General features: G+C 45.9%; 1 protein-coding gene across 2 annotated transcripts in view; it reads right to left on the bottom strand.

Moving 5' to 3' along the window:
* The window catches only part of RHOJ (ras homolog family member J), a 97,739-nt gene that overhangs the window by 20,252 nt on the left and 62,186 nt on the right, over positions 1 to 15,301 (bottom strand). For both annotated transcript variants that reach the window (XM_025197950.1, XM_006018665.3), the window contains exons 2-3: positions 13,924 to 13,982; positions 2,331 to 2,495 (exon numbers count right to left, since the gene is read on the bottom strand). In XM_025197950.1, coding sequence (XP_025053735.1) covers positions 2,331 to 2,495; positions 13,924 to 13,982 — 224 coding nt within the window. The remainder of the gene's footprint in view (positions 1 to 2,330; positions 2,496 to 13,923; positions 13,983 to 15,301) is intronic.

The following is a 15,301-nucleotide window of genomic DNA, read 5'->3' as shown; positions in this document are numbered from 1 at the left end:
GACTTGGACGAGGGAGTGAAGTGTACTCTGTCCAAGTTTGTGGATGACACAAAACTGTGGGGAGAAGTGGACACGCCGGAGGGCAGGGAACAACTACAAGCAGACATGGACAGGTTGGACAAGTGGGCAGAAAACAACAGAATGCAATTCAACAAGGAGAAATGCAAAGTGCTGCACCTAGGGAGGAAAAATGTCCAGCACACCTACAGCCTAGGGAATGACCTGCTGGGTGGCACGGAAGTGGAAAGGGATCTTGGAGTCCTAGTGGACTCCAAGATGAACATGAGTCGTCAATGTGACGAAGCCATCAGAAAAGCCAGTGGCACTTTATCATGTATCAGCAGATGCATGACGAACAGAACCAAGGAGGTGATACTTCCCCTCTATCGGGTGCTGGTCAGACCACAATTGGAGTACTGCGTGCAGTTTTGGGTGCCGCACTTCAAGAGGGATGCGGATAACCTGGAGAGAGTCCAGAGAAGGGCCACTTGTATGGTTAAGGGCTTGCAGACCAAGCCCTATGAGGAGAGACTGGGGCACCTGGACCTCTTCAGCCTCCACAAGAGAAGGTTGAGAGGCGACCTTGTGGCTGCCTATAAGTTCATCATGGGGGCACAGAAGGAAATTGGTGAGGTTTTATTCACCAAGGCGCCCCCGGGGGTTACAAGAAATAACGGCCACAAGCTAGCAGAGAGCAGATTTAGATTGGACATTAGGAAGAACTTCTTCACAGTTAGAGTGGCCAAGGTCTGGAACGGGCTCCCAAGGGAGGTGGTGCTCTCCCCTACCCTGGGGGTCTTCAAGAGGAGGTTAGATAGGCATCTAGCTGGGGTCATCTAGACCCAGCGCTCTTTCCTGCCTATGCAGGGGGTTGGACTCGATGATCTATTGAGGTCCCTTCCAACCCTAACATCTATGAATCTATGAATAGTTTGGGTCTTTAAATAAACAAATGCAAAGCCTTTGAGTGACAGCTCCCTTTATGACTGTATCATACGCCTGCTCTTGTCGAATCAGCAGGTCAACGGTACTGCACCCAGCAGAGGAGAATGCTTTTATAAAGTCATTTTTTAAGAAAAGAGATTTTTTAAGATGCAAAAGATGCACCAAGCTGGGTGCTGATTGTCTAGGGAACTGCCATCCTGTAAATCCATCTCTAAAAGACCTCAGCATACATCAGTGAGCTGCTGTTCCCTGTTATTTTCAGCATTCTTTTAGAAATATGAAAAATTATCTTCCTCATTTGCAAAGACTCATTGGCTTTCCCCTGTGCCTTTTTATAAGCTATGTGCCCCAGCCAGCAAAAGGCAAGATCACCATCAGTCAAAAGGCTTCTAGCCTTTGTAGGCGGGTGCTCGGTGCCTAGAGGGACTGGGCTCTCTGTGTCTTTGTTGACCTGTGCTGTGAAAGCAGCAGAGTAGGTGGGATCCCATATATGGGATAAAAATGACACGGCAGAACAGGTGCCAGCTCCCACAGCTTGGGAGTGAAGAAGCATCCCAGATAACAACAATAGATCTGATTACTAGCTGAGTCCTTTCTGCTTAGAAAAAGACCTGCTTTCTTTGGAAGAGAGATTTAAACTTCAGGCTCTGGGGCTCTAGGCAATCTGCAACTATTAGAGAATCAGGTGAAGCCTCCTGTGGAGGAGAGATTGTCCAACAGCTCCTTAGTCTGGACTTCATGCCTTTTTCAACACAATGGGTGCTGGGCACGGTTAAGGAGGGGACATTGGAGGAGATGGATCTTGGGTCCTTGGTCTGGCAGTTCCTATGCACTGAATTTCTGGGTGAAGGAAGCACTCTTGGTTGCCTTGCTGCTCTGGAAGAAGTAATAGACTCTAAAAAGAGCTTTATTCAACTAAATAAGGGTCACTCGCAGAAAGGGTTGAATACCGAGGGATGACATATCTCTTCTTCTCCAGAGAAATATACACGAACGTAATGCTTTGCCCCGAACCACAGTGATTAAGGAGCTCCCTAGCACTGAGCACAGGACTGTGAAACTTGGGGAGTTCTGCTTGCATAGTATTTGGTGAGGCCTCGTGGTTTGTTTGGGTTCATGTAAACTTCAGCCCCCCGAGTCAGGCTCCACCGTTCAGGTGTGACTGAGTTTTACATCAAGACAAAAGTACAAGGTTTCCCCCAACACTCATGCCTCCCACTCCCAGGGCGTGTGCAGAAAAACAAAGCTTTCAGGGGAACTCAGCACTGCAGGAAAGCCTGAGCCCTAGCACATTTCTCCTGGTTTTGAGGGGTACGGGGCTCACTGTGTTGAGTTCAAGACCCCTTCTGTTGGTTGTTACACTTCCCAGAACAGTAAGCAGCTACCTGTGTTCCTATGAGCACGTAAGGCACATCGGGCATGCAGTCTTTCAGTTCAGGCACCCACTCTTCTTGGACGTTGTGGTAAGAGGCAGGGTTCACCACTGAGAAGCAGATCAAGAATACATCTGTGTGGGGGTAGGATAGAGGCCTCAGTTGGTTGTAGTCCTCCTGTCAGAGAGCAAAATCAAGTGTATTATCACCATGTAGCATCTCTGCAAGCACATCATGAAGTGCCCAGTACTGTCCCTCAGGCTAGGGACAGACATTCAAAAAGCCTGAGCCTGAATTGACTCCATCTTTGCAGGTTAGTCTAACCTGGCTAGGCTGAATCAGTTTGTAACAGCAGAGACATCCCAGAAATGCTGGCACATGCCTGCAGTGGCTCAGGCTAGAAGCTGGGGGGCACTAGAGCAGCCCTCCCTTCCCTTCCTCAGTACTGAGCTGAGGGGGCATGGCCAGGTCCCGGCAGGATGCTCTGAATCGGAAGGCGTTCCCTCTCCTTCTGACTAGCCCAGCTAGGAATTCATAACAGTGTCTATCACCCCTACCTCAGTGTTTATCAGTCTATTAAGAAAACAACAGAGGGAAATTACCAGCTACCTGTTGATTCTGCCTTTGTCCCGTCTGCCACATAATGGACCATAGCCAGCATGTGGCCTGCTAGTTAATGCCGAGAGGTGTCTGTGTAAGGCAGAGGGGATGGGGAGAGGAGTAGGGGGGAGCAGGGACAAGCCAGGCAGATGTCTGCAGTCTCTGCCAGAGCTGCAGCCAGGGAACAAAGGGGAGGGGCCAGCTCTGCTGTGGAGCAGAGAGCCCCACCCAGCCCAGAGAGCATGCTGGGATACTGGGGGAGTCTGGTTTAACTTAAACCAGCAAGGGGTCTGGGACAGACATTGCATAAACTGGTTTGAGCCAAATCATTTCCGTCTGATACTACATTCAGCCAGGTGTATCTCAAATTGGTTTGAGCCATTTTCAATCCAGTTTATGTGCACTGAACATCTGTTCTGTTACAGGTTTAAACCAGTTTCTGATCACCTAAACCTGTTTGTGTAATGTCTGTCCCTAGCCCCAGTGTCTGTGGGAGCTGATAAATGTCAGGGAAAGAGCAGCTGCAGAGGGACTGTAGGGTGATCATGTACCAAGGCCACTGGTTAGGGCTTAATTCCACTCTGTCAACCTCCTCCTACCTGGGCATTGAGGAGCAAGACTGAGGTGGTATTTTATTTTCCTAGCAATGGGAAGTGGGGTGATAACACGATAAATAAGTGCCGTCACCAGCAGCAATAGCAAGACAAGAAAAGTGCCATTTCTATAAGACGCAGCTCTTAGACTGTGCCTGCTGGCCTCAGCCTTTAGGCAATAGGCCATAATCCCAGGAATTTGACGGCTATTGCTCTTGCAGATAATTATTGTTGTTAGAGAACCAATATGTCATGCGCTTTACAATACAGTACATATTATGGGCTGTATTCTTCTTAGCTGATATTATAGACATGACCCTGAACAACAAAAACAGGCCTTTGGGCTATGCAGTTGCATCATCATGTCACGCTATATTTAGCAGCCTGTCAATCAAGATCAGAAATTCTCATCTTGGAAACCTAAAAGCAGCTAAGTAGCTCAAATCCAGTTAGGATTCAAGGTGATTTAATGTCTCCACAGGCCTTTGTCTTGTGAGGAAAGATGTCTTCTTCCCAGGATAGCTGTGCAAACAGCGTGCTTTCAGCCAGCTCAAAGCAGAGAGATACCGCCTAGTCAGCTGTTTTGATATGAGTGAAGGAAAACTGAGTTTCTTTCCAATCTTGGGACTTGCAGTAGTTGCTGGGATTTTGCAACCTATGTGAAATGGATGAATGGCTTTGGAGTAGTACAATGAGGAACTGGATTAGATCAGGTTGGGGATTTTCTGATGACTACCCCCTTTTTTATTTTTGGTTAGAAAATGTTAAATGAGTGAAACCAAAACTTTTTGAAGGGAAACTTGCTGGTTTGGAGGAAACTTTTTTTTTTTCAGCAGAAGTTTCTCAGACCCTGGATTGTGGTTAGCGGGAACTGGAAGAGAGTGTGAGAGGCCTCTATATCCTGTAGTCTGGGGTCAGGGAATCTGGGATCAAAACTCTTATTGCTGCTTTCTTGGAAGGGAGCCAAAATAAACTGGAGACGGAGGAGAGTCAGTGGTCCCTCCCATGCAGGCAGGGCTTTGGTGGGGCCTACACAACGATGCATGCAGGGCACCATATTGCTTTAGGTCAGCCCTGACCTCATCCTTGTCCTACTTTGAATAAGTAAGTACAAAGAGTTCATTCTTATGCACAGACCAGGGCAATGTTTTCCACAGGAATACACCATGTTTCGACATTTAAAAAAACCAAACGTTTAAATTTTTTTGTGCGTTTGAAAATAACAAAATTAGGTCAAATGAACTTTTTAAAAAAAGAAAGAGACCACCCCAAAGAGAAGCTCAATGTTTTGCTTCTGATGGAAAGAAGCATCCTGTTTGTCCCAAACTGATTTTTTTGATGATTTTTTTTTTCACTTCAGAAGGAAAAATGTGACACAATTGTTTCAGGTCAGGTCAAAATGATTGTATTTTATTTATTTTATTTCATCTTTATGTTGTTCCGTGGAACTGCAAACTACATTACTTGCGCAGCTCTGCTGAGGGTGGTTTATTCTGGGCTGTGCTACAGCAGGGCCTCAACATGCTGCAGGGATTCAGCAGGGCAGAGGTCAGCAATGTTTTGGGCAGAGGGGGTGCTGTAATGGGGTCCCACTCTGAGAGCGGGATGCTTGCAAACTGGTCTCCACTGCTATTGCTTCAGCCACAGCTGCAGTCACCACTCTCCCCCGCAGGAGTGGTGCCACATGGGCAAAGCCCCTTGCTGCTGAAAAGCTGGAAAAATCCCCAGGCTTGGCTCTGGGGGCTGGATAAAATGGCTAGGTGGGCCAGATCCAGGCTGTGAGGCCATAAGTTGCCACTGCCTGAAGTACGGCATGAGTCATGACTCTACAGTCAATTTAGACAAGGATGAGTTGGGTTTACCATTGCATCAGCTGTTGTGAACAAGCCCTGGTATCAGTAGGGTTTAGCCGTGACTGTATGACATGATACTCAGCAAGGAATTTCCTTGGCTCCTCTATCAATTTCTTGATTCCTCCCAATGTTTATCCGAATTTTGTTTTGCCAATAGTAACCAGCTCTAGTTAGACTATGTCCTCCCTTAAAAACCTTCTTCTGCTGTTGGAAAAGTTTGTCTCGGACTACTTTACTGATGTTATTCACCAAGGTTGTTTCCCCTTTGGGGATGTATGCAAGTGTGTAATTGGGAAAATTGGGTAGAGTTTTGAGCCTCTTTCCCTCTCCAAATCAGCATAACGGGCTAATTTCGTAGGCACAGAAGAGCAGAACCGTAGGGAGCTTTTACGTGTGCTCTGGGAGCGGTGGTGGTGGGGCACTTGAGTTAGAGCGGCTCTGAGAGCCACTCTAATTAAAGCACCTGGGGCGTCTTGTGCATCAGCATCCCCGCCCTTCAAAATGGCATCGGGGGGACTTTCTTTAAAGCTCGTTGAATGAACTTTATTTAAAGTGCTTCTGCCGTCATTTTGAAGTTTCATAGTTTCATAGTAGTTTGGGGTCAGAAGGGACCTGAACGGATCATCTAGTCTAACCCCCCGCCACTGGCCGGAGCACACGCTGGGATCACATGACCCCAGACAGGTGTTCATTCAACCTCTTTTTGAATTTACCTAAGGTAGGAGCGAGGACAACTTCCCTAGGGAGTTGGTTCCAGATCCTAGCCACCCTAACAGTGAAATAGTGCCTCCTAATCTCTAACCTGAACCTATTCTCCAGCAGCTTCTGGCCATTGCTCCTCATCACCCCAGGTGGTGCTGGGGGGAATAGGGCCCTTCCTATTTGCTGCTGATCTCCCCTAATGAGCTTGTAGGCAGCCACCAAATCCCCCCTCAGCCTCCTCTTGCTGAGGCTGAACAGGTTCAGGTCCCTCAGCCTCTCCTCATAGGGCCTGTCCTGCTGCCCTCCAACCAAGCGGGTGGCCCTCCTCTGAACCCTCTCAAGTGTGGAGACGCTGATACGTGAAGGCTGCTGGAGTACAGTAATTATCACACATCAGCAGACTTGATTAGTCGAGCCTGCTCTAATGCACTGTAAGTACAGCATGTCAGAGCGGCCTCCTGGCTTGTGTACAGGCCTCCTTATAGACTAACTTGTTAAGAGAGTCTTGACCTTTTGTAGGCTACAGCCAACTTAATCAAATGCGATTCTGTGCAGATTCAAAGCATCTGACAAAGTAGGCGGTGGCCCATGAAACCTCATTCTTCTCTGAATGACTTACCTATAAGGTGTTGCCCTGCCCTGCCTCCTGCCTAACTCGAAGCTAACACAGCTAACCACCACTAACTAACTTCTTGTAGATGTTGTAGCAGGTATAGATTTGAAGAAGAATTTGAATGATGAGAAGGAAACAGTTTGGCATACTGGCTCATGAAAGAGGTGTAGAGAACGACGTGGAAGAAAATATAAAGAGATTGGTAGAATCATCTAAGTGAGACAGCAAGACTGGTATTGATGTGGGAGCAGAGAGTGTGAAGTGATAAGAGATAAGGTAAGGAGGAGTGCATCATGCAAGGCTTTGAAGATAACAAGACACATCCATTAGATGCAGTGAAGAGTCCAAAATGGAGCGGCATAATTGGATTAATGGAACAATTTGATAACACTGAAAGCTGAATTTTGAGTGGACCGGAGGGGTGTAATGCAGCTACTTGAAGTCTGGCCTTCTGCTGCCTGATGACATGATATTATTTTACCCCATGAAGCCCCTTAGATCCAGACCATCAAAGCTGATGCCTTTTCAAAGATTAAATGCATTTATCATGCAATGCACATGGGCTGGCACTTCGCGTCTGGCAAATCACTTCATACTTTCAGGTTAGTCTTGTAGTTACAAAGCAGATCCCATGCAAAACCACAAGGTGGCAGCAGACACTCTTTGTATTTTCATACGGGCTCTTGAAAATAAATTGCTAAATATATCTATTTAAAATATGCGGGACTTGCCTGTTTAGAAGGGTGGAAACTTAGCTTGTAATTTTAACAGCACACTAAAAGCCATGACCCTTCTGTATGTAGGTGACAGCTACTTTCAGAAGCGTTCATTTAATTTTTTTGCCTGCTGCTTTGCAGCTCTCGGAAAATTCCTTATCAGGACTGTTCTCATTTTGTGTTCGCAGCGCAGGACGTGATCTAGGCTTTTAGTGCAAAGGGAGAGGGTAGCTACGCACCACATCCAAGCATCAATACACATTGTCAGCATGTCAGTGTGGGCTACCAGTGAGGAGCATGGAAGTTAAGCTTGCATATCATGGGAAGAGTTAATTTGGGGCTTCCTTCTTATCCTGTTCCCTCTGGAGACCATAGGAATGGCCAGACTAGATGAGGTTCACCTCTGGTCTCTGACAGCATCCCTAAGAGGCACTTGCCTGGAACGGTTTAGTCACAGATGTTCCTGCCTCGAGCAGGAGGCTGGACTAGATGACTTTACGCGGTTCCTTCCAGCCCTGCTCGGATCCTATGACTCTAAGAGCGGCTCCAGGAGAAGACGATATAATGAACTGTTATGGAATATCCTACACATGGGGTTAGTTTTGCATTCAAAGGGAGTCACTGAGGCTAAGAACTTAATAAGATTCAGAACGGGCTTATATATTTGTATGGATATCAGGAATATCCAGAGCTGTTATCATTCCTATCTCTAAATGAGATATCAAACTTGTGCACCCAGGCTTTAGCCAATCGCTGCTAAACCTGGGTGGGACTGAGTATAGGAGGCAGATTATCCCACATCACTGAGGTTCTTGCATGGTCCTCTCAAGCATGTGGTCTTGGCCATTCGGGCCAGACAGGATATTAGACTAGCTGGGTCTGATTCAGTCCAGCAGTTCCTATGCCTCTGTATTCAGAGATCCTAGTTGGTTTATGTCTTCAAATACAGGGCATGTAAGAATGTGTTTATTTCAGGGTTGTAAACTTGTACAGGCTTTTATTGGCCACATAACACAGTGGATCTCATACTTCCCCACTTTGTGACCCCATGGCAAAACTGGAAACAGCTTCTGAACCCTCCCTCCACCAACAAGCAAACACTCTCTTTAGCTTTGCTATTAGGCCTTGAGGGTACAACCACCATGTCCCTTCATGAGCATGCCTTGGGATTGCAGACTCATGACCTGTTTTATAATTCATTTGTCTCTGATAGGACTCTTGTAATAAAAACAGGAAACAATGTTCTGAGCTCGTAGCTTGTTGGATGATAAAGGGTTCTATTTCCATTCCAAACCTGCTGGGTCGCTTTGGGCAAGTTGCTTCTCAACCCCCATGCCTTTATTTGCCCATCTGTAAAATGGGAGTTATGAACCTGACCTACTTCGTAAAGTGTTCTGATATCTATTAAAGGGCCCCTAGAAGAGACTTCAGGGCCTGTGCAATGTGGCTTAGTGGGTGCTTTTATCTACATACTATCTCCCTGACAGTGCTTTGTGATGAAGGGAGTGCTAGCGGCCTGACTTCAGTGGAGCTCAGAGATTGAGTCACCTGCTGATTGTGGAGCAAATGTCCCAAACACCACCTAGCTTACAGTCTGACTCTCTCATAATGTGACTCCAGTCTGACCACCATGGAGTGTGAGACGCCCTTTTGGTCTCTGGCATGGTAGCGAAAGGGGTTAGTGTGTCCTTGCTGACCTCGACAGGCTTGCAAGGTGGGCAGATCAAAACCTGATCGTGTTCAACACTGAGAAATGCAAGATGCTGCACCTCGGGGGGCGGGGAAAAAAAATCCACATTATAATTACAGGCTTGGCAGTGCTACACTCACTAGCACTGCAAGAGACTTTGGGGTCATGATTGACCACAAGATGAACATGAGCCACCAATGCAATGCCGCAGCTGACAAAGCAAACAAAACCCTGGCTTGTATCTATCAGTGCATCTCAAGCAAGACCGAGGAAGTCACCCTCCCGCTGTGTTTGGCCTTGGTGAGGCCGCAGCAGGAGTACTGCGTCCAGTTCTGGGCTCCGCAATTTAGGAAGGATGTGGAGAAGCTCGAGAGAGTCTGGAGGAGAGCCACGCGCATGATCAGAGAGAACAAGTCTTATGAGGAAAAGCTGAAAGGCATGGGACTCTTCAGCTTGGAAAAGCAAAGGCTCAGGGAGGGACTTGGTGATGGCCTATAAGTATATTAGGGATGTGTACCAGGAACTGGGAGAACGTCTGTACACCAGGACTCCCCAGGGGAAGACAAGGTCTAATGGTCACAAACTGCTGGAAGACCATTTTAGACTGGACATAGGAAAAACTTCTTTACTGTCCAAGTCTCCAGAGTATAGAATAGACTCCCCTCGGAAGTGGTGCAAGCACCTACTCTGGACACCTTTAAACCACACTTGGATATTTATCTTGCTGGGATCATTTGACCCCAGCTGACTTCCTGCCCCTGCGGCAGGGGACTGGACCTGATGATCTTGCGAGGTCCCTTCCAGCCCTAATGTCTATGAAATCTATGAAAATATGGTTCCCTGAGAGCTGGCTGCACTTTGTTCTGACTGGTCCCGGGTAGAAAGGGGCAGAGCCAGTTTGGGTATTGCTGGGCTCTGCTTAGGCGTAAGCTGAGGGTGAGGAGGCTGCAGAAAACAGTGTGACTGCTGCTTATGCACTTTTCATCGTGCAACTGGTTATGCTCAGAAACGGAAAGCCCTCCAGGGCTTGTTGTTTTTGTCATGCTGCTGCTTCCTCTACCTTCCCTCTGTCCCCTATCTCTGCCTTCAGTGTCGTTCCTTCAAAGCATGCTGTTACAGAGCCTGGCTCTGGGAACATTTTTTTTCTGGGACCGTTTGTCCCACTGATGCAGAAAACTAAGTGCCCAAGATGTGAGGCCCCCCTGCCAGATCTTTCCTCCCACTGCCAGGGGTGATGCTGCAGGGGGACATATTTTTTCAATTGTTATTTCATTAGCATATGTTTTATTGCACAGTCATGCCAAGCGTTATTTCTGGCAATGACTTCATGTCCATGTCTTTGGAAAGCCCACACCATCCGAGGGGGAGGGGGAAAAACCCGTAGGAGCTGTCATTATAGTTGGAGCACGTGGGAAAGATCAACCTTCCAGACGCTGCGAAGATACGATCTATTAATCACAAAGTGATTCATGCTGCGTAACGTCTTGACTCAATGACTGTGTCCTTTGGACTGAAATTTAAAATGAAAATGATTCTGACAAGTCAGTTATAGTTGATGAGCGTCACTTGAAGGCAGGCATGCCTCGGCTAATGTGAGCGAGATCGCTGGAGAGGGCAAAATGATTGTCACAGAGTGTGTGGCAGGGGAAATGTTTCTGTCAGTGAGTGTCACAGCTTCGTGTTTTCATTTTGGCTCAGGAGAGCAAATGAAAGGAAGTGTTGTCAAAAGAGATGACATGTGGAGGAGTCGCCCGTACACACCCATATGCCCATACAACATAACGTTGAGGTTTGGCATTCGTCTGAAGACAGAACTGGCAAATCTGGAGTCACGAACAAAACCCTGGCCAGATGTTTTCCCAGTCCTGCAATGCTACTACTGAATTGTGCAATATGTGCATGCACCCAGAATCCTACCTTTGTGCAAATTATTGTTTGTACATGTAAATTAAGTGATTTTATGTGTACATTCTTGAATGACACGTTCAATTATGTGATTTGTTGTTTTGTTGATTATTTGCATCTTGATAGCGCCTGAAGACTCTGATCACAACCTGGGACCTCTATATGGCGAGGCAATATGCATGCAGTTGGAGTTGATCATTGCCCCAAGGACCCGACATTATAAATAGAACAGCCTTGTAAAAAGTGGAAGGGGAGATTGAAGCATATGACAGTGAAGGGACCCACCTATGGTCACACAGTAGCTTAGTGGAGCTGGGAATACAAGTTGGGTGACTTGTAGGACCCGCTGCCCCACCACTGGTCCTACATTACCTTTAAATAGGTGCAAGAGTGAGGCTATATCTGCGTAGTTGGCTTTGTGATTTGTCTTGCTGTGTCCGGACATCCTGTTGTGCCTAATGGCTGTAGCTCATGCCATACTAGCTCTCTTTATTGTTGCCTTTCAGATTATTTATTTGTGGAACCAAAGGGAAAAAGAAAAAAAAAACAACCAACCAACCATCATAACCTAGATAAAACTAACTTCTACAGGTGTCACTAGATAATTGCAACTTCCTCCAGAAATGGGAGCAGCCAGTGCGTCAGGAAGAAACCAGACAAAACAAAGACCAGACAAAAGCAAAGCCACTGAGGACAAAATCCTGCAAGTGCCTGCTTCTGGGTGCTGTGCTTCCTGTAGTGACGGTAGTGTTTCTGTGTCGTACATAGTTCCTCTGCCCTCTGGTTCATGCCGTAGAAGAGTCTTCTGTGTACCGTAGTGTCTGCTCCGTGTACTACCCTTTTTATGCCAGTAGTAAGGATATGTAAGAACGGGTCCTAATATTCCTTGTGTCTTGCCCTGAATCTAGATTACTATTTTGGTGGACCCGCTAGGGAAGGGGAAGTACATACCCTGATGCCATCCACGCAAAGGATTCATGGTTAGAAGAACATAGTGATGCGGGTAGGGAAATTCCAATATTTCAACCTTTGTTTTTATTTCCCAGAAGATGAAACATTAAAATACGGCCATTTGTTGGGGGAACAGAAATCCTGAAGAGTGGCACTTGAGAAACGTCAAAATGAAACATTCTTGAAATTAAAATGTTTCTTTTTTGGGTTGCCAAACTGGCACAACATACTTTGTTTTGAGCCCATTCAACATCATATAACCTTGAGATGTATTGCTTCATAGGAGTCTAGGAGCCCCCATCCTCTTTTATCAGCCAAGCTCCCAGCGCTGAACAGTGTCTTCCATCATGCACTGAGAACCATCTGATTAAGATGCCCCGTGAAACTCGATCAGATGGAAATCTTCATTGAGTTATGGGACAAGACTTTAATCTCCCAGGAGCCGAGCTCATAGAGAGGATTGGAACCCAGACTGTAACATCCCTAAGGCAACCTGTCAATAGGGAGCTGTAGTATAAGGTTTGTTGAACTGATTAACAATGAGCCAGTTCAGCAAAATCAAGTATGCTGATATTTAAATATTTGTACCAACCAAATGAAATGTTTCCTTTGATATTCCCAAATGGAAATGCATTTTCCAGTGGACAGTGCTCACCTGGCTGTAGCCAAAAGCGTGACCTAATCTAGGGCATGATTCAGTGGTCACTGAAATCAGTAGAAGCTTTTCCAGTCATTTCAGTGACATTGGCCCATGTCCAATGCTGTCATTTCAGGCAAGTTAATGTCAAGAACAGATGTTCCTAAATTGTTAGTGAAATGTTAATGATTCAGGATTTGTTTATATGAGAAAGTTGCACTTGTTTAATTGCAGGTGTGATTTAAAACCAAATTGGATGGACCAATTCAGGATGGACAAAATGTCTTGTAATATAAAACGGGCCCTGTAGGGCAAACGAGTTGCCCAGAACCAGTCCATGGGCTGGAGGAACAGGCCCATGGACATGTTCCCACCCCACATGCTGGATCTAGTGCCAGTCTGGGACATGGCGTCTACTCCAGCCGGTTCAGGGATGACCTGCAGCATGGATGCCAGATCCAGTATGCGGGGAACTCATGGAGCTCCTGCTCCCTGTCATATTGGATCCAGCGTATGCTCTGGTTGGTCTGGGAGTGTATGGTTCAGGATCCAGTATGTTGTGGAGGGGAAGAAGGAGAGGCCTGGGCTGGCCCCGTAAAGGATCAGCACTGAAAGCCAGATGATGTGGTTCAGTGGGCTGTATATTTGACACCCTTGATATAAATTAATCAGGTGTATGATTGTTGTGCTGAAATAGTGGTGGTATCTTGTGACTTGTCTAGGGGAGGGAACAGAGAAGTCAGGAGATGGAGTGGTTACATGTTTCTTAAGAACAGGTTGCTTAAGAAAAGGTTTCTTAAGAAGAAAAGGTTTAAGACAAGGTACAATAGGCTGAATGCCTCCTTGGTTGTTTCATGTAAGCTTTAGCTGGGTGTAGATGTGGAAAACTGTATGGTAAGAATGGGTTTTGCAAAGCAAGGTGTGTGTTGGAGTTTACTGAGAGCAGCTGATATTTAAAAGACAATAGTTTTCAAGTGTTGCCACGTGGTTGCATGGGATATATTGATATCCTATACTTGGGGTAAGAATTATCAGCTTTATCTCAGATGCCATTGTGTGTTAACTGTTCATAAATGTTGATTCCTTTTTAAAGCAGAGCTGTGCAGCCGTAATAAGGTTAGAGATATAAAAGATTGAATAATGTAGGTTGAATTTTCTTTTTGGAAAGGAAAAAGATCAATCCATGCCTCGTGAGCCTGGATGAAAATGGTTTTAGGGGGAAAAAAAAGGGTGGGGAGTAGCAGTGCAGCCATCACAAAATAGCCCTGCTCCTTAATTTTTGTAAAGAAGAGTCAATAATAAAAATCAGCAAGGGAAAGAAGCTTTCAAAATAAAAATAATGTACCTGTCCTGCGGTATCATATAGTCCCAGCAAGTGCTGCTTTCCTCCGACAGTCACAGTTACTGGAAGAGAGAGGCAACACAGAGGTTATTTGTGAGATGCAAGTGCCAGCCAGTGGTTATGATTTTACATGCTTTAATCCTTGCATGCCAACATTCCCTTATGCTAGGCAGATTAGCGTGTGCCTTACAATGTGCATCCTAATGTACATCGACAGAATCCTCCCCAAATGAAGGCAACGTAACGTCACAGCAAAAGCAGATGGTTTGAGCTGAGCTCTCGTTTCTTAACAGCTAGACAAGATGCGAATTGCAAGCACTGGTGCTGTTTGGGTATCCGGAGATCTAAGGACATTTGCTAATGTCTCTAAGACCACCAGCTGATGCCTGCTAGACATTAGCAGGGGGACCCTTCCTCCCCACTGGGTCTGTTTGGGTTATGTCTAGTCTCAGTGCAGTCTGTGTTCAGAACCTTTTTCCTATCTTCATTCCAGTGCTATGAAACAATGATATATTTGGAACCGAGTAATATTCACTAGGCATCGACATCAGTGTATTACCTTTGTGCACTGCTCTTAGGTGCTGTGCAATGTGAGTGGATGCTGTGACACTGTCCTAAATGCTAGTGCTTCATGTATATCTTGGAGCTGTAGCACAACGTTTTCACCAGCTTTCTTAGCAAGTGAAATAAGGAAGATTTATTGATTGATTATTGCTATAATTCAGCAAAATACTCCAATAGTCAAATCCACTTTGGGCCGCATACAAAGCCCAGTGAAATCAATAAAAAGACTCTTATTGAATTCAATAGATTTTGGATAAATTCCTTATTGATTGCAGAGATCAAATAACTCTAATTTTACTTAAAAGTGTATGCGGCTTTGGTGGAGTTTAGTGATCTGTTTAATATGCCCCATCATTAAAGTTTAATGGAAAGGGAGAGAACTGGGAAAAAAAAACCACCCAGTCCCCATTAGTCAATGGGAAATGATGCTAAATGTGTATCAGGAGAGTCATATTAGACTGCTCATAATAATACTGCTTAAAATTATTCACTGGGCACATAGGATATTAGTGCGTCTCAGAGCATGTGGGTTAAAAGGCCCAGATGAATGCAGGGATGTAGCTGGGGAAGGCTGACTTGGATGCGTATTTGCTGACTTTGTGCAGCTAGTAATGAGAATTGGAAAGGTTAAGAGTTAGGGGTGGGAAAGTGTGGGGCTTGAAAACGTTTAAAGGTCTTGGCTTCTAAGTTGATGGGAGAAGTCTTTTGCTGAGGAAAGCACCCCATGACTACAGAAACAAATGGTCACTTCTGGGGAGAACTGTTCTGTGCAGAATCTGTTACATGGCACAACTCTACTGGTGTGGCTGGACAGGCT

This window comes from Alligator sinensis, unplaced genomic scaffold (genome assembly GCF_000455745.1).
Source record: "Alligator sinensis unplaced genomic scaffold, ASM45574v1 scaffold13_1, whole genome shotgun sequence".
In the NCBI taxonomy this organism is placed as follows: domain Eukaryota; kingdom Metazoa; phylum Chordata; order Crocodylia; family Alligatoridae; genus Alligator; species Alligator sinensis.
The sequence above is the reverse complement of the archived record's forward strand: the minus strand, read 5'-3'. Positions and strand labels throughout refer to the sequence as shown.